The 27,104-nt window shown below is 41.0% G+C and overlaps 1 protein-coding gene across 3 annotated transcripts in view; it reads left to right on the top strand.

Annotated features, from left to right (window-relative positions):
* Positions 1-27,104, top strand: part of nhsl2 (NHS-like 2) — a 107,382-nt gene that overhangs the window by 72,098 nt on the left and 8,180 nt on the right. For 2 of the 3 annotated variants that reach the window (XM_026353064.1, XM_026353065.1), the window contains exons 2-6: positions 75-287; positions 14,419-14,561; positions 18,125-18,374; positions 25,287-25,484; positions 25,843-26,947. In XM_026353064.1, the coding sequence (XP_026208849.1) occupies positions 75-287; positions 14,419-14,561; positions 18,125-18,374; positions 25,287-25,484; positions 25,843-26,947 (1,909 nt within the window). Of the gene's footprint in view, positions 1-74; positions 288-13,746; positions 13,772-14,418; positions 14,562-18,124; positions 18,375-25,286; positions 25,485-25,842; positions 26,948-27,104 lie in introns of those variants that run through there. The other variant, XM_026353066.1, reaches the window with a different exon arrangement.

Raw genomic sequence — 27,104 nt, forward strand, 5'->3', positions numbered from 1 at the left:
CTCCCTGCTCTCTCCCTCCATCCATCACTTCCTCTCAACATTTTCCCTCCTCCCTCTCCTCTCTTTTTCTCCAGCCACCAGTGGTCTAGAGGCGGAGAGCGGCAGGCGCGGCGGCAGCAGCAGCAGCAGCAGCTACGGCGACGGCAACCACAGCAGCAGCGGCGGTGCGGCCCACTTCAGGTCTCCATGGCAACAGAGCGTGAACGTGTTCGGCTCGTGGAGCAGGCCGGAGTGTGTCGAGGAGCTGCACCAGCAGGCGCAGCTCAACCTCCAGAGCCTGCTGCAAGGTAAGGATGGACGAAGAGGAAGAGAAGGGAGGATGGATTGAGCGAGCGTGTGTGTGTGTGTGTGTGTGTGTGTCGGGGTGTGTGTGTGTGGGTGGGTGAGAGAGAGAGAGTCCTGTGGATTGAGTAGGTGGGAAAGGTGTGGAGGGAGAAGTGGAGGTGGGTGGGAAAGTGTTTACATGCGTGTGCAGTGTTAAACTGCATTGACATGGGTGTGTTTGCCACCTTCAGTGTGTGTGTGTGTTATCATGCAGATATGCTCTGTGAGAGGGTGTGTGTGTGTTAGATTTCCCTTGCTACCTTGTGTTTATATTGTACTGTAGGGTGTGTGTGTGTGTGTGTGTTTCCGTGTTTGCATGTAAGCTGGTAGGAACACTGCTGTGTTGGATGGTGTGTTGGATTCACCTTGCAGTGTTGTTATTTAAGGTAGTATCACTGATTTGCTGTTGCTGTTGGCTGATTGATGGGATTGGGTTTGTGGAAATGTTGTGTTTCTGCATTTTGTGTGTGCGTTCATGTTTACGTTTTAGTTCATGTTAGCTTCTCATTTACAGAGGACGCTGCTCTGTGGTGTGTGTGTGTTTGTGTGTGTGTGTATACATATTAGTACTCAGGGGAATGAGGCTTTCCATTTGTTCTCAGGTACAACTGCTTCTCTCCGTTTTCTTGTCTGCCAGTGGCTTCTCTCTCTCTCTCTCTCTCTCTCTCTCTGTGACTCATGCTGTCTCGCCCTTTGCCCGTCCTTTCCACTAAAACAATCAGTGTTGGTTTTTAGCTGAATGAACAAGGTGGGAGTTGAGTGGCAGCAGGACAACCTTGGACAATCTCCTTAAGCATAGGCGGTGAATGAATGATCAAATGAATCATAAAACATTTTTTATGTTTGTGTATATTTATTTAGTTTTATTGATTTTGGAGTTATGTTATATATTCAAAGTTTTTCTACGGCTTTCATACGTCAACAAATTCCATAGAAAGACCAAAACCAGACAGTCAGTCTCCTAATGCTTCTTTGACCAACACCAACCAGCAATATCATTTTTAAACTACTGGTGAAATAATGTAATTGTTAAAAAAAGTCTTCAGTAAATAGTGCACATGTTATTTACTATTTACGACTGTGGGTGATACACAATAGGCGCTCTTGTGGGCGTTGAAAGAACGAGGCCAGAGTGACAGCGCGTCTACGTGGTCTGTGTAATTGAAGCATTTGGTAAAGCAGTGGCGGCTTTGGCTACTCCGTCAACACTTGTCAGTAGATTCGATTTATTGCTGCTTTTTATTTTTTCGTGACGGCTTTGAACATTAATTCATATAAATCACTTTATCACTTGTTGATCAAGACCAACAGCATGCAGCAGTACAGAAGTGCACACAAGCAGCTATAACTTACAGCACGGCGTCACCTCCTACATCTCTTTCTGTCTCTTTTCCCTTTTCCTCCACTGTCACGTCTTTATGCTGCGTGTGCGTGTCTTTATGTGTGTATTAAGCTGGTTATTGTCTGTGACAGACTGGCATCTTGTGTATGATGAAAATAAGATGGATGAGCACAGTCGTGGGTGGACAACAGACCGAGTGCGTATGTGTGTGTTTGTGCGTGTGTGGCCATTCATCTTTTTCCTGTCGTCTGTGTTCATTTTCGCCTCTTTGTGTTTGTCTGTTTACTGTGGCCTGTGTTTGTGCTTCCTATTCATTGAGCAGTATGTCCATGTGCGTGTGTGTGGTGTGTGTGTTTTCAGTTTGTATAGCAGTGTCCATTTGTGTTGCGCGTGTCCATCTGTTTGGGTGTCTTATATAACACGGAAGCAACCAGCTGTACGCTCTCTCTGGCCATCCTCACCATCAGTCTCCCACTGGTCTTAGCGGAGTAAAATATTCATATTCTTTCCCGCTCCTCAACACTCTGCCCTTCATATTTATGAAGCTGGCTGTCGTCCTCTGGTGTTAGATGGATCCTCTACGTTTTCAGCTGAGATTCAACTTCCCACAGCGGCGAGATTTGTGTGAGATTTATTTCACTGTTGCTGTTAAGTAGTCAACAGTGAAATCCAGCCAGTGTTCCTCTCCCATCATCGCAGCTGTAGGATGATTAACATACTGGGATTTCATATCACAGTTTGCTTTGTGCGTCTTTTAATACTGATTGTGGGCACATTTACTTCAGTGAGCTAATTTAGTGAGTCACTTTTCTAACCATAGGTCTGACCACTCATTGTCTTCACTAGGGGCCTTAACAGGTAAACATACAGTAGATTTACATCGTATTCAGACAATGAACAAGTGGCACATGCTGTTGGTTTTCTTGACAAGAAAAGTTTAATTTCTAATATTTATGAGATTTGATAAAATCCCAAACAGTGGCTCATGTAAGTTTCCATCTCAGTTTGCAGATAAATGTGGTTTTGTACAAGGTCATTACAGGCTCATGTAGTACAAATTGTTTTAATTAGCAAAATACTAAATGCCAGTAATTATTATTATTAAGAAGGCTTTGTGAAATAGGGTTAAATTCAAAAGATCAAATCATAGTTTCAGCAGTGTCATGCTTATTCTAAAATGCTCTTTGAAAAATACTACTGAACAGGACGGGTCCTTCTTCCTTTCCTGTAGAGAAGAAACACTTTGTATCTTTATACAAAATGTTTTTATCATCATATTAATCATTTAGTTTTGTTTTTGGCTAATAACCTGTCCAACCAATCTGAACTATTAACTTGAATTTTCCCTTTTCCTCCACAAACTATTTGAGTTGCTGAGAAAAGATGACATCCACACTAAAACTTATAGCTGAACTCTAGCTCTCATTAGAAAACACAGTAAGTTCTGGTGGATGGACTCAGAATGCTAACGAGCTAACAAACGCTAACGTCTTTAAAATGTACAATTTGATATGATACGAGACAGAATGTAACATAATACGATATGATGAACTCTTATATTTTACTAAGTGATACTTTTCATATATTTTTTCGTTATTATTATTACTACCTTAAACTTATTCTTCATCTGCCAAGCTTGATGATGTCCTCTGCTGTGAACTGAAGAAATTCTGTTTTATTTATTTACTTATATGTAATAGGGCAACTCTACAATTGAGGGTTTACATCAGTGTTAGTTCTGCCATAGCCGGACACTTCAGCTATGCTAGTGCTGCATTTTTATGAATCATCATTGCTTATTCTCTATTTTATTTTTTAAAAAAAAAAGATGTTTTTTGTTTTTTTGTGTTTTGTTAGTATATTAAAGTATTCGTACACTGCTCCATGGCAGAAATATATTGTACATTTAAAGCTCAGTGTTGTATTCCACTGAAGGGCAATACATTGTATTCTGTTCAGGTTGACAACAGAAAGATTTGCACATCACTTTTTTCCCTCTGCTCCTATCTGACTTTGCTTCTCCTCTGCACTCGACCCTGCATATTTATGAAAGGTTTTTCCCTGCTCTGCAGATGGAAATAATGTTTTTCTTGGCAAGATTTGCAGCATTCAGGTTTACATTGTGTATTTTTTCTGCACGTCGTTAATCAACAGTGAAAACATCCATATTTTTCCTTCATATTAACAGTGAACATTTTGTTTAAAATTTAGATAGTGTCATCCATTATAGCCAGATTGGCTATTTGTACATACTTGCACAGTACATTTGCAACAACCCATTAAGCAACACTAACATCGTCATTCTTAACCACCTCCTCAACACCCTTATTTCAGTAACATTGTCTGTACTGTAAGTACATCGAACCAAGCTTTGTATGAATTCACACATATCTGACAAGTGTAGTCTTGTGGTTGGATTGTACTGACGATGTATTTCACTCTTTTGTCCCTATTCCAGATTCAGTATTTTGTCATGTTTGCCTTTAGCCATAGTAACTACATAATGCATAGTTCTACTGTTGAAGGCCTTTTGTAGAACTTGGAGACCAATTAGGGCCCCATGAGGACCTGGTGCAGCTTTGATTTAGTGGGTTTGGATTCTCCAGACAGTGTGAAAAAGCTGTGAGAAATGATGTCACCTTGTAAACTTGTAGTAATCTGCAAACAATGATACATACAGTATATTGTTATATACATGTGCACTTCTATCAGGTTTTGAGACTTGATTAAAGTATTTGGAATATGTTTTATAAAATGTATTCATACCTCTGTATGTATCATTGTGACTACTAAATAGGAACAACCTAATCCATCTAGTCACGGAATAAATGAGGATAAGAGCTTGCTCAAATCCACTTCAGAGCATTCGATCAGCAAAGACTCAGTGTTGGACAACAGCTCTTAACTGCCATCTGAACTACTGCAGGTCACACTGTAGCCAGAGGGCCTGAGATAAGAGTATGTGAATGTGTGTGGGTTATCTTCTGCAACTACACTTGTTTGAAAGTGAGAAGCCTGTTAAAGGTACTTTAGGCACAGACTTGTAGACATCCAGGTATGACACCTGTATTACCATTGCACATCTTGATCCAATTCCATCTGCATTATAATAGCTTCCACTCTTCTGACTTTCTACAACATTGTGGAAGCTGGCTGTAGAGATTTACTCCCAAACATCTATGCGCCAAGAACTGAGAATCAGCGCTGGGTTAGTGAAACAATTTAATGTCCAGACTGTGTTACTGCACCTCCCACATTAATCATGTGATACACAGTGATCTAAAAATCACTTTTGCCTTAAAGAATTACACCAAAAGGAGCAGCAGTGAATACATTGACAAACCAACACAAACCAGCCAGCAGCTGCTGCCCTAAAACGAATACCATACAAAAGATCAATGTTTCAGCGTATCATTTTCACACAGCTTACAAGATAGGGCATTCTGCTTGAAACCACCCATTTTTCATGTGAACTAAAGGAAACTGGAAAATGTAGACTCAAAATAGGTTAAAGTGAATAAGACTTAATACTTAACTGCATCAAGCCTGTGACCCATTGACATCACCTAACTTTAGCATTTTTCTTTTGTGATGTTTTTCCAGGCTTTCACTGCAGCCCCTTTTAGTTGTTGTTTGTTTGGGGGTTACTCCCTTTAGTCTCCTATTTAGCCGGTAAAGTGCTGCTCTATAGGGTTGGAGTCTGGAAACTGACTTGGCCAGTCTATCTTTTTGGCAGAAAAAATGTTTCCCTAGACTTTTGAGTTCATTTTGCTGTTGCCATCATGTGTTATATCATCAATGCAGATTAATGAGCCTGTCCCAGAAGAAGCCATGCGGCCCAAGCAATGACATTACCTCCACTGTGTTCCACAGAAGAGCTTGTATGTTTGGGATGAGAAACAGATCCTCTCTTTCTCCAAACTTCAGTCTTTCCATGATTTTGGTAAAGGTACATCTTTGTATCGTTAGTCTATAAAACTTAATAACCTAATTTTTTGTACCTTTTGGCAAATCCCAGCCTGGCTTTCCTCTTCGTCTTGCTAATGAGTGGTTTGCATCTTCTGGTCTAGCTTCTATATTTTTGTTCTTCTACAAGTCTTCTTGAACAGTAGATTGTGAAACCTTCACTCCTGCCCTCTGGAGGTTGTTGCTGATGTCACAAGAACACAACAGTTGTTTTAGGGTCTTTCTTTACAGCTCTGTCATTAACTGCTGTTGTTTTCTTTATTCTACTTGTTTAACATCTGTTATCTTAGTCCAACAGTGTTTTTTTTTCATTAAATTCCTAATGGTTGTACTGGCTATGGCCAATGTTTGTGCAATGGCTCTGATTGATTTTTCATCTTCTCTCATCTTCACAATTGCTTTTGTTCACCGATAGACAGCTCTCTGGTTTTCATGTTGGTTTCACCTCTTAACTATAAATGCAGTCTGAACAGGCAAAACCTAAATTTGAAACTGAGCGTAGACATTCAGTTCTATTTATTGTTGGAATAATCAATGTAATAGGACACAGCTGAGCAACAAAAGACACATGTCATTCAAATGTTGTAATACTTTCGCTCACATGAAAAATGGGTGGGTTCAAACAAAAGGTGCTATCTTTAGTGCAGGTAGTGATTCAGATAAGCTTCAACTGTCTGCTCTGTTTTCAGTTCTTTAGTTTTATTTAAGACTCTACACCAGATGTAGACCTCATCACATGATTTCTCCTTCATAATATTAATTGCAGCCTTTATTATCCGTGGGTCGCTAAACTATATTTTATCTTACCGTATCTTATCTCACATAGCTGAACTTTCCCCAGCACTTAAAGTGCCAATGCTTCTGTCACCACAAACAATGATGTGATATGACCAAATGAACTTTAAAATGTCACAGTTGCCCTTTAGGTGTGTCAGAGAACAACTGACTTAGCGTTTGCCAAGATGTGGCTGATAAGGTTTTGCAGTTGTTAAGACACTTTACTTTCTACAAGTGCAGCATTCGTCAAGTAGTTGGAGAAACCAAATTCAATAACATGTAAAATATTTTGAAAATGTGACCTCATCTCCAGAAAACTAATTGCCTTTAAGTGACTGACTAACTGGGGTTCAGAACGAGGTCAGTACCCTAAACCATTGCTATCATCCAGTTTCTTCATTTGTTGATTTAAATGGACTGTAAAAATGTAGTCAGCTCTTCAGTCCCCAACTGATTCTAAATGACTGTGCTGTACATGTTGATTTAAATGCCTACTACAATTAGTTTATGCAAATTATTTGTTTATGTAGCATTAAATTAAAGCAGGCTTTTAGCATTTTTGGACAGGAACACAGACGGCTTAAACAAGTCCTTGTTGTCAAACTGAAAAACAGCTTGGAGCAGTACCTTTGACAGTGAAGAGAGCCCTTTTTAGAGGATTTAGAGATATTTTCAACTTTTATTATTGAGTGACCTTTTATAGCCTGGTTGTCTGTTTGCATCTAAACCAGAAAATACTGCCTTTCTCTTCAGAAAAAAAGAACCACATTGACCAGCTCTCTTTGCCTTTTTCCAATTCTCTATCTCTTTAGAGCTAATCGTTGGAGTGACATTGCTGTGAATCAGTCGAGACAAACTCTTGTTACTGTCCTTAGGGGCATTTTAGCAAACTTTTTTTTTTTAAATACAGGCAGAAGTGTGACTCACTTAAACGCTGCAATTCAGTGGCATCCGCATTTTATCCATCCTGCCAAAACCTCAAATTAACCTGGTGCTGATTAAAACACAGGACTAAGCTGACAGTCGCCTTAAGGTAAAAGTAGCAGCCTCATTACTGGAAAGTCACCAGTTTGATTCTGTAGATTCAGCTGTCAAAAAGCTTGATGGCTGTGGGCTCCCCGAGTGTCCTTGAGCCAAGCACAACTGCCCCGGTGGAAGCTGTGACAGAGAATAATATAATGTGGCTGTGAATGACTATTTTTCCAGACTGTTATTAATAATGATGCCTATTGTGAGCATATTTGAAACAATACTATCTTCATTATACTGTTTATGATACACAGAACAAACCTCAGTGCTGGTGGCCCACATGTGGCAGGGAGATCTGGCTACATTATTCTAGTGTGGAAGAAGTCTATTTGTGCTACTTTGCTTACATGTACTGTATATTCTAGTATATCATCACGGAGAGTTAGTCTTGATTTTAGGGTTTTGCGAACTTGCTACCTTGTATGCTGTGTTTGTCCTGGATGGACACAATGGTGCCCTTCTTTGCTTCCAGCATGAGTTTTGCAACCAGGTGTAATAGATTTAGGCCACGATTGAACCACAGACAGGTTGAAACTGTAGCTTAGTGTGGATCGGATCAAATGACCTTGGATTGGCAGTTCAATTCGGTTTCCAGGGTTTGTTTCAGGCCAGAACAAGAGATTCATTTTACTGTAGGCTCTGGCAGTGCATCTATCTTCAGTGTTTGCCGGAGTCTCCTGCATATTAATAGTGGCTCCCTAATGCTTGCAAATTTGATATAATCCCGGAAATCTAATATTTCTTGTCGTAAGTGGACCACTCACATGCCTTTGTGGATGGGATTTACAATAAGAAAGTATCACTGTCCCTGTATGGAAGACCTAGTTTCAGCTGTCAACTGTAGTGCTCATATGCTGCATTCAGCGAGTGTAGATTATTTTTGGACATCTCCTATCCCTCCACCCCCCAAAAACAAAAACAAAACAAAAACTGAGGTATAAACTGAACTGCGAATTTGAAGAATCATTACAACTTTACTCAAAAATTGTTTTTCTGATTTGTTTTGTTTGTATTAATGCTCTTATGTTGACGCCTCTATAATGATACACCAATTACTTGGGACCGAACCAGGTGGAAATTGAAACTAATAAATCAAAGAAAGAGAAAAAGAAAACTTTTATATCTTGGCAATTTAAGGGTTGATATCAAGATGTAAGGTTCATGTAATGTTGGGAACTGGATATTCAAATCACCAACGTACTGTAAGCGTGAAACTATGTATGCACTACAGAAGTACTTTACCTCCTTAGAAATCCACACTGTGCAGTTTACAAAAAAAAAAAAAAAAAAAATCAGACAGTCCTCTGTAAATACTGGTAATTGACAATAATTATGACCAAAGTTTGTGCCTGCCCAGAAGGAGCCCGATAATTGGATCAGAGTCCTCTTTGTGGTTTCTCATGACCAACATAAACTAGGCCGCTAACCGCCAAGTATGTCCTTCTAGGTCACAACCATCTTTTTACGGTACACACACTGTAACAAACACCCGCCCCTTTCCTCGTAATGGATTGATCGATTGTGCCTGTGAAATCACAAGGACACGACATGAATATTGCTGCATGTAAATGCTCACACATCCGTGTGCACACAGTGCCCGCAGACAAACAAATCCCCCGGCTGTGTTGAACGAGGGGTATTGTAAGTTTCTGTCTTCCCCCTTTGTCGCCCTGGAGAGGAGCAGAAAGGGTGACCCAAATTTGACATGGGGTGCATATTGTGAAGAATGGTTGGGTTTGTCTCTACACTGTACACACACACACACACACACACACACATATTTATATAACTACATAAACACACAAGTTTGTTTTTATGACCCAAAGTGACTTTACATTGACTTACATTCATTTTAGGGAGAGTTATCCAAACCCTAACCATAACCAGCGCTCGAACCCTAAACCATAACCTTAAACCACATTGTGACGCTGAGATTTAATGATTTACACCTCCTCATGGGGAAGGCGAGTCCTCTGTGAGTGTGTAAACAGGTTTTAGGCCCCACAATGTGACAAATAACACACACACACACACACACACACACACACTATACAGGTTAGTGATGCATGAGTGCTTGGCCTGCTTGTCTGAGTAGGGGAGGGGGTTGGGGTATCTTTAACTGCTGTGTGTGTTTGTGTGTGTGTGTGTGTGCGCGCATTAGTAGGAGTGACCAGCATACCTTTACACCAGGCACACCAATAGCATCCTTCCTCCCCCTTCTTTATTTTCACTCCACAGTACCCTGCAGTCATGTGGCTGAGCTGAGCACAGTGGAGCCTGGTCACTATCTGAGCATGGATCTACAACTGTTTACCTCCACCGTCTGTCCGCCGTAGTGTTTCTGCCTGTTGGACTCTAGTTCTGCTGCTTAGTGCACAGGCTGCAATGACTGTTACCAAGCTGTTAACTATAAAGGTTTGCTAGCAAGGTGTCAAGGCAGGAAGCTGAGATTTGGGAAGATTATGTAAGTAAAATGTGCAATTCTGCATTATAATAATACAGCAATGTAAAGTACTGTATATATACTTAAATATTTAATTTAAGTTTAAGCGGCACAGCAGCTTTTAAGTTATTCCGTGTGATATTACTGAATTAATTATGCTAATGTGTAATGTGTACCACAATCTAGCATGTCATTTCTAAAAATAGTATAGTAAGAGTGAAATTAAGAAAACATTTTATTTAAATATTTACTACAAAGTTCACTAAAAACATTATAGTTTTTTTTTTCTTAGACAACTAAAACACTTAAGGTTAGAGGAAGATTGGGGTTTTGTTTAAAGGCAAATAAACACATACACAGTAAAATAGATGTTCTTTATAAAGCCAGACCACAGGCTTTCTCTAACTTTAATCAAGTGCTGTGATGCCTACACACAATCATTAAAAAGCAACACTGTAGTAAGGCAAAGTGGATGTTTGTGTGGGAACGTTTTATTGCTTCATTCAGTATCAACATATTTAGTTATTTATATATTTAGTTATGATAATAGAAAACGTAATCCAGTAAAATCCAGACAAATGATGGCTGTAGTTTGTAGCTTTGCAGTTTGTTGCTTAAGGGCCCCCTTTAGTAAGTGCGGGCCCCCATAAAATCCGCTACTGGCCTCAGCCACTTTGGAGGTGTGATTATTCAGTCATGCTGAATTCTTATTTTTATCTTGCAGTCTCCCACCTTTCAGTCCTGAGCCAACTCTCCTCCCCTGTTGGTGCTGTTAGTTTCAACAGATTGGCTCTCATCAGCATTATGTTGTGTAAATTCCCTTCCTCCTACTCCTCCATCCTCTTCTTTTCTCCACCCACTTTGTCTTTTTTAGTCACTTCTTAGCTTGATGTCCGTTTCTTGCATCCCTTTTCTCCAACATTTCTCCTCTAGCTGCCTCGTCTCCACCTACAGCGCTTCGTTTTTGACATGTACTGCTTTAATGATTTCTTCTTCCTCTGTTCATTTTTTGTTTCCCTTCTTGATGTTGTCTGTGCAGTTTGTCCCTCTTTGCCTTGCTAACTCTTCTTTCATGTAATGTGTTTCTTGTGTCTTTATCCAATTTAGCTTCTTGATTTCTTTTTTCCCCTGATACTTTTTTATCGTCCTCATTTGTTTTTAATTCTTCCTCATCATCCCTGTTACGAGCCCTGTCCTTGTTTTCTTTCTTTGCTGCACTAAACGTTTTCTTTTGCTTCCTTTTTTATACCTACATCTTTGACTCCTCCTCACCCACCTGTGCCTCTTCTTCTCGTTGTCCTCGTCTTCGTCACTTCTTCCATTCCTCCTATACATCTTCTTTCTCAGTCTTCAGACTCTTGCTGATGCCTCACATCTCTGGGCTGTTGCAGTCTGGATAAGACGAGTTTTGGCTTCTGCTCTCTGTTTACTACCGTATCTGGCTGATCCTGCTGTTTTTGCATGCAGGGAGTTTTTAATCAATTATTTTTAACACTGCAAAATAGACAGTTTTCTATCACAAACCATGCTTGTGTATTATGACTCTATGAATGCAAATATCCAGGGACATGTCTTCTTAAACCAAGTGCTTACGAAGTGAAACGGCTAACAGCTTCCTGAGGAACTGGCAAATGCGTTGAACAAACAAGTCCTCACTATATTATGTCAGCATTAATATTCATGTGCAGTCTTTAATTGAAAACAGGAGCTCAGTTTCAAAGAGAGACTGTGAGTACATCACACTGAAGCTCCTCATACAAACTGTAGATGAGACAAAATATTTGTGAATTAAATCCAGTGTTGATAGTTGAGAAGATGGATCCCATCTTCTCATGAGAAATGCGAGGCTGTAGTGAGCAGCTTAATGAAACTGTCTATTGAAACGTCTGTTTGTGGGACTATGTGATGGAGTTTTATTATCACAGTGATATTAGCAGGTGCTGATAGGCCGATTTTGTTGCATCCACACAGACCCCGACTCGTGTTTCCCCCTAGTTTCAAAGTCTTCATGCTAAGCTACATGTAATTTAACCAACAATAAAGTTAATAAGTCATTAATAATTACAAAGGCAGCATTGAAGCAATAATATAATAATCAGCAAGTTCACAGTCGTAAAAATGATATACTGTTAATAAATGAAATAAAAGACCGAACAAGTGGAGGACAGTAAACACTAAGCAGGTGTCACAACCAATCAGCTCATGTGGTTCTTGCAACCTTATTATGTTACTATTATTATAGTTTATTTAAACCCATTCAATGCTTTATGAAGGTTATAAAGGGTTTAAATAATAAGTAAAATAAGTATAATCAATGCATGCACTGACAACGTGATTTAGCAGCGTCCCACTAAGTGTTGACGTCTCTAAAGCAGACATGATGCTGACTGGGAAGCATTCATTCCAACCAGTTTGGTTTTTTTCTGAGCGAGGGCAGGTTGTTGTAGTCAGATGCCATGACTGGTTGGTTATACCTCCCACCAGAAGTAGAAGAAAACAAAATGTGTTTTCAGTATCACTCTAGGGAAATAGAACAAGGAGCAGTCTCCACCTTGTTGCTGTGGTTGATCATTATCAGAGGTTCACTTTAGTTGAAGATTTTCATCTCTAGGTCTACTACATTTAGGTTTATTAAAGACTTTCAACCTAACTTCCAAAAGGCATCGTTTGAGCTGAAAATGAAAACTGACACGCATTAGTACTTCGCCTTCATCCATGCAAAAATCCGTCCTGTGTTTTCTCTGAAGTTTAGAGGCATAACTGCAGTTAGAACGAGTGATGCTCATTTTACCGCTGCTGGCACTTTTTAGTTTATCAGAGGAGAGATGTCAACACCAATGATCCCAAACGCCATTAAAAACTGCACAAAACGTGTGGGTGGATGGACTGCCTACCTTCATATAAAAACACATCATTATCTTTTTTGTACTTTGTTGTTTCTGTATATTAATTTCTATTCATCGCTCTATATTCATGACTCCAAAACACTCCCACGTCGCCTGCACTCGCTTAAATCTGACACCTGCCAAACTTTCCGTAAACTACCTACGTGTCTGAATGTGTTGCCGAGTCTTAAGGCCGGTACAGCTCATGGAGCTTAAAAGTAGATAGCATCTATTATCTACTTTACAAGATGGATACTGTATGTTGTGCTGCTCTCTTGGAGGCAGCGGAACAAGCTATAACTTAACACATACAGAGCAACATTAGCATTCAGGAGTGATAATTCTCTAGGTCTGTCTTTTTTTTCACTTGTTGCTAACTTTTAGTTTTGACTGACTAGACCTGGCTGCTGTGGCTGGAAACACTAGTAACTTTGAGAGTGCAAAGTAATAAGGTTGCGGGCCATAAAACCAACTAACAATGAGCCAAAAGATACTATAAAGCTGCAGAGTCGAGTGATAAGTTTCTGTGGGCTCATCACTACAGGTGATTCCTTTCACATTACACATAATGGGCATAAACATATTATTGGTGTTTCTGTTAAAACAAAACTGAATTCAAATTTATACAAATAGCACAAAGCAATTTCTCTCAGAGAGTTACAGAACATCTTCTGATTCATCTCATACAACTAATATTCAAAGTGTAATCCATGGCTTTTATTATTAATGAGTTTATGTGGGAAGACAAAAAGAGATTTTCATTGTGTTAATAAACATGGTAAAAATCTAGCACATTTCATTTTTAGTTGTGGTGCTTGTTAAAGACTAGTTCTGACTTCATTTCCTCATTGTTAACCCCTCTTCTGTCGGTGGGGATGTGTTGTGTCACTAGGCAACCATACACCACAAGCCAGGAATCCATATTGTCCATGAGAGCAAGTTCAACCAACTCTATACCTCACTGACACTGCTGTTTCACCAAAGCTGTCAGCAGGATGGCGCTGAGTGAGTGTGTGTGTGTGTGTGTTTGGTTGTGTGTGTGTGTTTTAGAGGGCTTTAGGGATGAGTAGAGTGGGGAGTGGGTAGAGAGTGTGTTTTGGGGGAAAGGATTGGCTGAGGGATTGTGACGGGTTGTGTGGTCGGTGTGTGTGTGCGCACGTGCAGCGGGATAAAAAAGTGGGGGGTGGGGGTTAGGAATCTGTTTACAATGGCCTGAGGGAGAGCGGTGTAAGCTTCCAGACAGGGAGAAACAGTGAGAAATCGAGAAGAAGACTGAGACCAAGTAACTCTGAGATGGAGGGAGTGAGAAAGGAGACACAGAAAGAAAAGTAGAGAAAGTTGAAGGAGAGAAAGTGCTGGAGCTCACAAGAGGCAGAAGTTAAGGTTCCAGATCAGACGTTGCACTAGGAGACACAGGAGGGAATCTGCAGTGGGATGCAAAGCAGCAGTCGCACTAGATCTCCGCTCTCGGTCATGCAAATGGGATATCTGGTGTGTGTGAGGTTAGGTTGTGTGTATGTGTCCGGGCACTTCTCTTGTTGTGTGCACAGTTTTTTTGTATTTTGTGCTGCAGGATGTTGACACTAATATAGATCTTTTTATCTCCTGTTTGTTTGTGTGCTGGTGCTGTGTGTGTGTGTGTCTGCGTACAGACTTTGAGGAGCAGTTGTACGACACCAAGCTGACCGGTCAGACTTTCCGGCATCCGTCCTCGCAGAGCTCCGACGACACGTCCACCTCGCTCAGCCGGTCGCCCATCTCCCTCAACAACAAGAGACCTGACTTCATATTCCTGGTAAACACAGAAGCACACACACACACACGAACGCGTAGAGAAGCACACACACATTCGCAGCCATGTTTACACCTTTCTTATTTAATCAGAAGGCTCCCTCACACCAAGTGTCATCTCTTTTGTAAACAAACACACACACATTCATGTTTCATTTGCTATTTGAAGCCACACTTTTCTTAGTAAGTACACGCAAATAATTTACACGTCTCTATTTTTTCACATGCAGAAACACACAGTTGTCCATCGCTTGTAATTTACTTCTACATCTCAAAGCTGACTTTCTGCACCTACACACACACAAACAATGTCAGCCTCACTTATCTTTTCCACTTTTCTCTCTGAACAGGAAGAGACCACACGTCACATTTTCACTGTACTCACGTTAACTCACTCTGTTCCACCACTGCTGCCCTCACTGCCCTTATTTTACTACTACTACTACTGCCGGTTTATTTTGCCTGTAGAGGTCTGAATTTTTTTGTTGTTGTATAAACTTTCCCCGTCATTTAAAGGGTAGCTTCATTCAAAGTCTCAATATCAATGTTTTTCCCTAGTGGTAGGTGACCATTTCAGATATCTGGGGTTGAAATTTGAATTAATCAATCCACATCTACAGATCAGTGTCCACTGTTTTCATTGAAGCTAATTTAATTTAATTTAACTTGAATGAAAACTCTCAGCCGTCTAGTTTGTGGGAAACCTGATTCATAAGCAACTCCCAACATCACTAGGCGATGGTATGATTTAAGCACAATGCGGAAGCCAACTTCTGGTGTTTGTGGCTTCCAAGGCTTCCAGTAAATGACAAGTCCAGGGCCCCAGCTAGAGCTGGCTTTGTACTAGAGTGGTATTGTATTTATTTTGTGTTAAAGCGCATTTATTTACTTAAAAACTAGGTCTGCAAGATGAAGTTGACGTGTGAATATTTGTGCTCCGCCACCTACAGACACATTCAGTTCACATATATTAAGAAAAATCTATTTATGTTAATTTCTGAGACATCTCACCCCAGAAACCCCCATTTCCATAAGAAGCCTGGTTTGTTGGCTGGGGGACTGGGGGCCAGTCAGCTCCGAGCGCTTTCAAACTGACCTACTCTCCGTGTGGTCCCTGAACGCCTCACACACACATAGAGTGAGCAAAGCTTTTCACGCTCACATTCCCTCTGCATGCTAACAACGCTAATGCTCCCGTTCACCTACAGTGTACTACTCAGTTTGGATGGAAGCCTCCTTATTGATTTCCTGTTCGGTTCACGTTATTTCCTCCAGACAACAACGTTATTTATGGCAGGATTGTTTACTGTTGGCGTCTGCGTTATTCAGAGGGTACTGTGTCTTCAGTCTTTAATCAGTAACACAATGCAGTGACATTATTCCTTTCCTCTGTAGCGAACAGATTGCTGTTTCAGTGTCATCATTACTGTTTCAGCTAAAATTTGTGTTGTGAGAAAATGCCTCATTGCTTTTGTTATCGTGCTTTTTTGCATAAAAGACTGGAACTGAATTATCCAAAAACTCTTGTACAGTATATCCCACCCCCTCGTTCAGATTAGTCAGAATTAGTCATCATCCTTTTCACACTCCCAGCAGGTTTCCATAAACAAAATGCCAAACGATTTAGTGTCTTGCAGATGGAAATATAATTAATACTTGATAAGAAATCCGACTAGCAAATGACTTCAGTGCTTTTTCATAGCTCCTGCACATAAAAACATTATTTTGTTTGAAGTAATAGAGGATATAAACTGAAGTTTTATGCACGTATTTGTATATGTTGTGAAGTACCTAAAATGATCCAAACTGAACACAGTATACAAAACACTGGTTTTCTGCATCCAGTTCTTTTCTGTTTCCACTCTTTCTCTACTCTGCTTCGGCTGCTAATAGCTATTTCCTTGAACTGCAGTGTTATAGCAGCTTGATGGACTCCCACTGTGATTTTACTGCAACATGGCTGCACATTTCCTGCATATTGAGGCACCGTTCCTTCAGCAAGCTGTTAAACAGTTCTGTTAAGTTAATGCCTCTCTCTCTGTTTGGGCTAATTTGAACTAGAATTTGGCAGTGCACCATGAGATTGCAGTGACTTGAATTTCCACACATACACACACTTGTTTCTCATGTGTGTTTCATCAGGGGGGTTATACTGGAGTGTCTCCTGCATTGCAGCAGCCCCTGTGGCAGTCTGGATTTTAGTGCCTTGCTAAAGGGCTCTTTGGCTCTGAAGGTTGTACTGGGCTCTGTCCCTGTCAACTAATAAAATATGAACAGGAATTTCTTGTAATTCTGCCGTTTCTCTCCACTTCCTCTTTTCTCTCTTTGCTGTGTTTTCCTCAGCCCCATAACAGCTTTAAAACGATAAATAATCACTGACATATTTCTCATTTGACTATTTCATTTGTATGTTCTATTCGTATGTACAGTGTGTAGCTACAAGGCAGTACACTGTTTAATTTTTTAACATTAGTGTCTCTTACATCCACTCTTCACTTATTATCTACGTTTCTATTCCTTCCTCTTATGGGCACCGGACAAAACATTTTATTTTGCTGAAGGCCTGCAAATGACCTCCACTGGCTGTTTCGCCTCCTGCAGATCTTCAGTTGTATTGATTTTTGCTTTAATTGAATTTTATTTTTTTCCAGTCCACGTGTTAACTGTAATAGTCTAGGTTTAAAGAAACAAGAACTTTGAAAGAAGTTAAAGGCATCGTAGAGAGGACCGTAGAGAATTGAATTTGAACGGAAATGTCACTGAGAGAAAATTAGGATCATGGAGATGTCAAGTTGCATTGAGATGGATGAAATGCACAACAAAAAGTGTGATTTCTGCATCAATGCCCCAAACAACTGTATACTTCAGGAGCAAGAAGACATTCATTTAAACCAATTTCCATTTTTACCAGGTTTATTCTCTTTAACCTCATTAAATGTCCTTGTGTAAATACACAAACTTAGTTTTTTTGTGCAGCACGGTCGTGTAGTGGTTAGCACTGTATTTGACCTGTATTTTAGCAGCTCGTTTAACTGGCGACTTTAAGTTGCCCATAAGCATGACTGGTTGTTGTCAGCCCTGCGATAGACTGGGTGGACCACACCTCTCACCCAGTGACAGCTGGGATTGCCTCCAGCACTACTGCGACCCTTCACAGGAAAAGCGTTTGGGATGATGGATGGAACAATTAGATTTTCTGTATTAGAGTACATTAAAGCTAATTCCCCCCTGTTAGAGCTCTATTTCAAAACATTACTATTCAATATTGTAATATTAATATTTAAATATTAGTAATTACCAATGACCACATCTGATGTCTGATTTAACTTGTGGAGGAGTGTATTTTGGTTCGTTCTCAATTCCCTCATTAACTTTGTTCCAACAGACGGTAAGCAGTTAAAAAAAGGATTTTACTCCCAGAGACCAAACTATGTTCGTCTGAACAAAAAATATAACTCACATTTGGAGTTATATTTAGATAATAATGCTCTTAAACTTATTTTTGGTCCCATTGATTCAGACTTTTCAACTAACACAAGTTGTTCTTTCCTTTTGTTCTTCTTTTAGCCGGCCTCCAAACAGCTCTACGAAGATGAAACCACCTCCTCTGTGTTTGGACTGAGGTCAGTGACCGACCCATCCCCCTCTCCGTCCCCATCCCCCTGTGGCTCAGATCGCCCCCCACTGGGCTGGAGTAGCAACAACAGCTGCAGCAGCACTCCCACATCTGCCACCGCCGCACCACCAGTCGCAGAGAAACCCCGCTGGCATCTCGGGAGACGCACACCGGCTCACTTCATACCACTCGACATAACAGGTACGGTACCAGTTTCTGGTGGGGTAGCATTTTTGTTTATAATTGCTTCCAAAATTGATTCCATGGTTGCGTGAAAAATACCAACGAACCTGAACACAGGAGCATGAAGGATGTAACCTCACTGTTCTCTATAATATCTGTAATGGGCTTGTTCATAACTTGCTGATGTAAAAATGCCTTTTTGAGGTCATATGCAGCAGATTTAAAATCCCTGAAGTGGCATTAGATGCTGTTTCTCCCTGTGAAGTCCAGAATGTGTTCAGTTTTAGCAGCATGACTGCATCAGAAAGTCTGGACAAAGTCCGTGTATTTCCCAGATCTTGCCTTAGAAGGTTTTGGACTGGCATGTGACATGTGACAGACGTGACAGGCATCCAGCCTATGGAGAGTGGTGATTATCCAAATACACACTCTGTTTTGTTGGTAGTGTTAGTATATAGTCACTTAGCAAAAATATAAGTGTTTTTATGTAGTTGGACATTAAATAAATGTTGTTATTTGAGCGTCAGTCGTAGTCGGTAGTTGATCATTACAGTGGGCTGTCAGTGGGGAAGGTGAGTTGCTTGTCAGCTGCAACCAGTTACCTTCGAGCGTAACTTGGTCTTATTAGAATTTATGGCCTGAATATGAAATCTCAGTGACAAATAGAATACAGTTATATTGATTAACCTTCGAGATGAATTCCCAATAAAAAATAATCAGTGTTTGACATCTGTTAGACGGCTCTGGATGTCTGACTTGAAAAAAACTGGAGGGAGTAATTTGAAAGGTACAGTATGTGGTTAAACAGAATCTTATTATCACTGGATTGCTGCTATTAATGTTGTAAAATTAAAACAAAACAAAAATATTGTTCTGTGCACAGCATGCTGGGAACGCTTCTTTTTCTCCAATGACATTCTGTGTTGTTCTCAGGGGAGCTGGGTTTTCCTGTGACACTTGTAAAGATGAGAGCCATGGGAATAAGACTGCAGGGAAATTCCAAATAAATGTGTGAAATGTTATCTCTTTGGTGATTACGTCAGTATAATTTTAGACCTGCTGAGCTGCTTCATAACTTTAGATGTAATAGAAAAGAAAACACAGGTGACTTTCAAGGACAAACTTTCAGGGAAAAAAGAAATTATTATTTTTAAATTGTTAGGTTCATCACTTTGAACTAACATGTCTCAACAGATGTTGGATGTATCATAGTGAAACGTCTTACAGCCATTCACATGATCCTTATGAGGACATGTAACTTTGGTTCGATGTAGTTTCATCATCAGGTCAGAAACACATAATTAGAAGACTGACCTGTGCTTTACAATTGTGCTAATTAGCAAATATTAACTCTCTCAAGCTATGGTACAGAGAGCTGGATATGGTGCCGCGTGGCCACTCACAGTGCTGCAACTTATCCGCTTATTGCAAGTCAAGCTGTGTGACATACTGTAGATCTAATCAACTTTGCTACGACATCAGATTTCATGTACATGTATGCTTACAGTGTGATAAGAGGCAGTGTTTGCATATTCATGCCAGATGTCATAACTCACAGATTACGCTGACTAATGTAGACATGCAGCATTTTCTATACACACACACACATGGATTCTTGCACTTGACACATGTTTGAGCTTTAACAGGGGAAAATGCTGCAGAAACAAGATTTGACATCAAGAACATTTTCTTCTTACGATCACAGTCGCTATCTCTATCGCCCATCTCTGGCAGTCAGCACTGTTTGTGTGCATTGCTGTTGTATGTGTGAGTGTACATGTGTGTGTGTGTGTGTGTGTGTGTGTGTGCTGTCAGGGCTGTTAGTATGCTGTGGTCATCCTCAGCAACATCGTTCTGACACTCCTGCTTCGACTCGTCTCAACCAAGCCTCCTCCTTGTTTACTTTGTGTGCATTTGCGTGTGTGTGTGCGTGTGTGTGTGTGTGTGTGTGTGTGTGTGTGTGTGTGTGTGTGTGTGGTCCTCCTGGTTTTTGGCATAGCAACTGCTTCGTCACTGGGTGCCTCTGCCCCCTTCTCCTCATGCATATCCATCTATAGTTAAATATCTCTCTGTCTCTTTCGTTCCTGCTGCCCTCTCTCCCTCTCTCTCTCTCTCTCTCTCTCTCTCTCTCTCTCTCTCTCTCTCTCTCACTCTCTCTCTCTCTCTCTCCCTCTCTCTCTCCCTCTGTCTCTCACCCTCTTCTACTCCTCTACAGCCCTGTGTAGAGGAGTAGAAGGTCAGGTATAATGATGCATGCCTGTGGCGTTGTACTTGGTGGGTATTCACTTTCTTCAGAGAGAAAGAGGTAGCTACTAAGAGGGTGAAGGAAAGCATTAACAGAAAGAGAGAGAGAGATAGAGAGAGAAAGTTTTGAGGATAAGACCGACATTATTCCATATTTTTTCTTATTGCCAGCAAATTCCTTAAAAAGGCAAGAAACTCTTTTTGACTTCCCCGACCCTTCTGTGGCACTGATACCTGTTGGTTCCTACTGCAAATGTAACTCACACATATACATTTACAGTTTCGCAAAATGCTTCTTAATTAATTCATCATTTCCTGAGCGCTGTCGTTTTCAGCAAACATGACCAACACACAAATAAAAACAAATTTACTAGGGACTATTTTCAGCTGTGCATGAATACACAATTGACCTTCAGGCGTTCTACTAAATAAGACAAATGCACAGTATCACCGGACTTATTCAGCATCTCTCATCTACCCATCTCGTTCTCTCCATCTCTCTCTTGCTTTCTCTGTAAACCAGAGAACAGGTAGCTTGTAGCCAGCTTGCTGTTGCCATGGTAACTCGCCACTCTTCCTATCCTCCCTAAAAAAAAAAAACAGAGCAGCAGAGAAGGAAAATAGAGTGACACTAAAGCCAGGAAGGAAAGAATAGTGGAGAGGTGGAGGAGATGATGGAGGTGTGGAGGGATACTGGGTGAAAGAATAATGAATGAAGGGTAATGAGAGAACATTTTGTCACAGCTTCCTCCTCCCACTTTCCTACCTCACCCTCCTTTCCTCAGTCTCTCCATCCCTGCACATCTTGCTCCGGCAATTTTCATGAATGACTGAAATGCTGTAGGCAGTGGACATGTGAATGCAGAGCAGGCTGAGAGGCAGACAGGGTAAGAAATGTATCAATCTGTATGTATGGTGTGCTTTTCAGAAATGTATTTCAGTCCTCTTGATCTGATTCTAGGGACATTTTAGTCACTTTGAATAGGAATTATAGTAAAGTAGTTCTGATGTTTACTTAACAACTGAGTAATTACATTTCACTCCCCGGTGTATTTCTCACTGTACTTTTTATGAATGTATAAAACTTTATAGGAGAAAACTGAAAGCAAAGCAACTTGTGGTATTGGAATTCTTTTTCAGGCATCGTGTTTTTATTGGGCCCAAAATATTTTTTATTTTATCACAAAATAAATAAATAAATAATGGTACAATTTAAGGCAAAGAAAAAAAGACAGTAAATGAGTCATTCATTTAAATGCACTTCTGAATGGCGCGTGCAGAGAATCTGTGAAAAAGACGGACAGCTTGAGAATGTGGAGTTTAGCAGAGAGCTAGACAGACCTCAATGCCGCTAAGCTGCAGACAGTCTAATCCTCTCAGGTTAGTGCAAAATTGACAGGAAACTTTTCAGAACTGCAGTGAATCTTATTGTTTGTAACAAGTTGAATTCATCACTTGGCAGCAATTTCTAACTGGTTCTAACTCAAACCTGAAATTCTGACCTCGAGTGATCTTCATCCAAAGTTTCTCTCCAGGTTATTTTATGATGATCCAAAACTGTTGGTAATTACAGGTCTAAGAAACATTGCGTTCATTTCTGATGAACAGTGTACAACCAACGCTCCCAGGGGATGGCCATGACGCTAAGCATGTATCTTGGCAGCTTAAGGGGCTTCATCTCAAATGCGGTCTTACATTAACCGTTAACCTTTGATTGAAGCTGAATTCTGTCAATAAAACCTTATTCAAGTTGAACCCTTCAAAGGCACGGGGGAGGCTGGATTGAGTTTGCTAAGCATAACCACACAACAAGATCTGACAGTAATGGAGACAGTGTGAGCTTTGCGGTTTTACCCCTTAACCAGTGTATGTGCACGTTTCTGCACTTGCTTGTTTTGCAGATTTTGTCAAATATTTGTGAATCTGCTCAGAAAAAAAAACGAATTATAGGCAACAGATGATTGACTCTTCATAAGTATAAGAAAAGTAGTTAGTACCTCCTCTCCATCGACCTCTGTGTGTATGAGTGTGTGAAGGCCACATCGGAGCAGCAAACAGTAAACTCTATTAGTGTTTGGACGCCGGTGAAGATCTAAACATGTTACAAGGACAGGGGCTGTAGTCCATCCACCCACCTGCCTGAACTCTCACAGCAGGCAGAAAAGCAGGAAAGCCAACACCATAGTGAAGAAACATAATGAACGAATCATCACCTTGTCTTGTGAAGGCTGCTGATAGTTGAAATAGTCTGTATTTATACAGCATCTGCAGGGGCAACACAAAGCGACATGAGGACAATGTTCTGAAAGCAAATGGCCTTATGAGTGAAATCAGGATTAAAGGCAACAACAGACCAGTAGGAAGTGGGTGAATGCATGACAGCCACATAGGAGGTCAAATTTAGTCACGCTCAATGGCTGAGTCATAGCTCACTAGTCTCTACTGGATAGCTGTAGATGTTTCTGTCCAAACACTTGTGCATTTTCTAATGCACAGGGAGGGAAAAGGCCTTTAAGTGGCACTTGGGAAATGAGCTACACTGAAAGATGAACACAGGTGGAAAAATTGTCAGAAAGGTGACAAGGTCACCAAATGTTAAAGCAACAGTAAGCATTCACTCTCTCTAATACCATGAAATGGCCACGGTATCTCATCCAGGGTTGATGGATTCACAGTTATATCAAGGATTTAATGATAATCTACCCAGGAAATTAGATTTCTGGCACCCAGAATTAATTTTGTGCCTAAACTCGTCACTTGCTGGAGTGTCATGACACTGCAGTTGATTAATATTCATACGTAACCTTGACAATTAAAAAATTATATACTGGACTGATATATTTTTATGTTTCTCTTGACAAGGCAGTTGTGTGTCTTGTGCTTTAATTATTATTAGGTCTAAAATATACACTATAGTGTTTATGTATAATGGAGAAAACAAGCTGGCACTTTCTCTAGAACAAAACTCAACATTTAGTTTGTCAAACATTATGTGTCAGGGAAAAAATACGGCTAAAAACCGAATCTTTCAGCAGGATTTGTTGTTATGTCTGTGTACTTGTTTGTGTGTAGGCTATCTCACATCATGCCTCATCTGTCTGCTATTAGGTTGCTGTTTGGACTCATGGATAGCTTGAACGCTTGTGTTCTGTTCGGTGCTTGGATGTATAATTCATACACATTGAAGCAACAGGAACACAACTGGAGACAAATTGGAAGCAGGACGGAGTCATTCTCGACTATGAAGCCCACTGAGAGGAAACAACTAGACAAACAAAAAGACGAGAACACAGAAAAGCAGACAGATAGATGTCGACTGTCTAAAGTGGGGACTTCGTGGGACTTTATGGTTATGTTTTCCTTTCATCGTCACATTGGTTTACAGTCTGCAAAACGGGCGTCTACTGAGTCTGACAGCACAATGCTTGATTTGTGAGAAAACAAAAAGCAGGAACGCTGTAATTTGAGTGTTTACTGACACACATCAGTGTCAGTGCTTGTACAATAAATACTTTATCCCGCTACTCGACTGTCTTTTTATAACTCCGCTTGTTTTGGCGGTGGTTGTGTGACGCCAGCACAGTTTGAAGACAGAACATGCCTGGATTGCATCATTTTGTAGAGTAGATATGTTTCATCAGCAGACTGCCTCTGATATGTCATGATAAAAACAAGGCTGATAGTTTAATAGAAGCCTGGCTGAGTTGTGCAGAGAATGCACAGTGTGTCATTGAGGTAAAATAGGTACCTACTCCCTCAGATGACTCATTGCATTACTGTTTTCTCAGACAAGACATCAGAAGGACAGGAAGCACAACAGAACAGGAGGTTTCCCCGCAGCATCTGCTGTAAGTCACTCAGGATTAAAATGTGACAGCAGAAAATGTAAACATGGAGGTTTATGGTGACATAAGGCTGTTAAAGGATGTAGATGCATCTGTTTAACATACTTTGTCATCTTTGCCAACTTCAACACATCCACTTTTTCCGCTCTGGTGAACAGCAACTTTCAGTTAGTTGCTGCTTTTTGTCTCTTGACAAAACCTGTTGATTTAAACAAGATTGAATGTCTTGAAATTACAATGCACGTGTAGCGCAAGTAAAATGCATAGAGTATGCTCACATTCAATAATAATAACATCACAATCCATCAGTTTAAGAGTACAAATCAGACCTGAGTTAAAGAAGATGATGGTCATTCCTGCTTTACGAAAGCAGTTTGTAGTTAACTTGAAAATCCCTGGTGTATGGTACCGATATAGCAGCTTAATACAGCTTAAGGGACATCCTCTCTCCATTTCCTTGTTGTGCTTCATTGAGGAAAAATCTGTAGGAAATGCAGCTTTTGCAGAACAGTAGCTTTTTACAGAAGTAGTAATGCAGCAATTGAAACAACAACTGGAAACAATTGGTCAATGCTGGTGAAACTGTTCTGCCAATGTTATTTGTGGTCTTTCCTTAACACAATGTGACTTCTGTAACAATGATTAAAACTAGCTGGGTAATTACCGCAAAGTGTATTGAATTCAAAATGTTGCAAAAATCCGGTGATGCTGGCAAAATGCCATGTTTCTCTGTCAGGAGTCATAACCTTAGTATGATTGGATGTAGCGTTTTATTGAGTTGTGTTTCAAGTCCCTTCCTCTCGCTGACCTCTCTCTCTCTCTCTCCTTGTAATTCTTCCAGGTGAAGGAGGAGGAGGAGGAGGAAGAGGAGGGAAATTCCACGGCGTTGACCTCCTCCAACACTCACCGTCCCCAACCCCCTCACCAGGGGACCTCTTCCCCTACCAGCCGCGGTCCCTGGAACCTGTCACTGACACTCCCCACCAGAACCTCCCCCTGAGGAAGACACACTCTGACCTTGATACAACCTCACCTGCAGGTGTGTGTGTGTGTGTGTGTGTGTGTGTGAGACCATTAAGGGAAGCTTTTACCCTTCTGTGAGTTACTGTGAGTTACATCGAACATCTAAGAGGCGCTGTTCAGTGGCAAATGGACCTGCTTCAAAGGCTTTTTTCTGTTCTAGAGTTTCTTCTTCAGAGATGTGACGTCTTTAAGAACTTCAAGCAGGTCACATTGCCACTGAACAGCACCTGAATAACTGAGAATCTCCACAGACACTTACTAATAATTTGTCTTCTAAAAAGAGAAAATTGTATATAATTGAAGATCGAGATACAAATGTTGATGATCATTAGTTTAATTGGATTAATTCTCCTTCCTTTCTTTCTATCTGACAGATAACACTTTGGAGCAACGTGCCCCAGACCAACTTCATCTAAGCACTATGGACCACTCTGGGCTGCTGTGCTCAAACACACCCTCTGCTTCCTGGAACGGACCCAAGGGCTCCACCTTCTCTCCCGGAGCGTGGAATGAGCCTTACAATTACAACACGAACAAAGGCCCGGCAGTCCCACCGAAACAGCACAGCATTCTCGGTAATGCAGGAACAGGGTCACAAGATGGGGTGATGTTGGTGAGCTCGGGACAGTCTGTGAGCTCACACTCCAGTTCGTTCACGTCCGTGACAGACTCTTCTGGGAGAGGAGGGAATAGCAGACCAGGGATGGCAATGATGGGGAAGCGGAGCGAGACGGAAGGGGCTGCAGCAGATGAAGGGAGGGGAGGAAGGGGGGGAGCTGTGGATTCAGGAAGGGGAAGGGAAAGATCGGCACGTTCCATAGCAGCACAGAATGCCTTCAAGTTCAGGGAGCGCTCTCTTTCTACACCTACAGATTCGGGTTCCTTCTGCTTTACAGAAGGTGTTGTAGGCCAGCCAGATGGGAACATCATGTCTACAGGGAATGGGAATGCTATGGCAATAACAGACCACCACCAACAGCATCACAACTTCCTGGGTTTAGGAGAGAACTATGCCCTCCTCTATCCCAGAGGGAGCTCTGATGATAGCGCCAGTACTACAGATACAATCTCCATCACAGCTTCAGACTACAGCACTGAAGGCCGTTTGCGGTTACGCTCACGCTCCATTTCACTTAAAAAATCTAAGCGCAAGCCTCCACCTCCTGTGAGGAGCGTCTCTCTAATGAAGAACCTTGGAGAAGCCGAGGGAAGGATCCACCATGAAGGCGGCCTATACCGGGATGGCCGGCCTAAAAGTCTGCACATCCCCAGAGACCATTTCCCAGACTTCCAGCCTGATTTTTTGCTGCCCAGCTCATCCCGCTCCTCTAAGCCCAGTGCTGTTGAGAGGGAGCTGGGCCATGGAAGCACTGACGGACCCCCTAGCCTGGAAATTCAGGCACCAGAGAGGGAGGGAGAAACAGAGCTGACCTTTCCTACTCACTGGCAACTGGGAGAGTGGAAGAATGATCCCTACAGGTTGAAAATAAAACTATACTTTTTATAATCATTTTTTTGTGTGTGTTCACCAGTATTGGTACTTACTGTATTTAGTATTGGATTGGAAGCATTTGTTGAAGTTTATAAAGTAAAGACTAGAAATGATTGAGTTTCCCTCTTTTCTCTTCTGTTCTAT

The sequence above is a fragment of the Anabas testudineus genome, chromosome 18, assembly GCF_900324465.2.
Source record: "Anabas testudineus chromosome 18, fAnaTes1.2, whole genome shotgun sequence".
Lineage (NCBI taxonomy): Eukaryota > Metazoa > Chordata > Actinopteri > Anabantiformes > Anabantidae > Anabas > Anabas testudineus.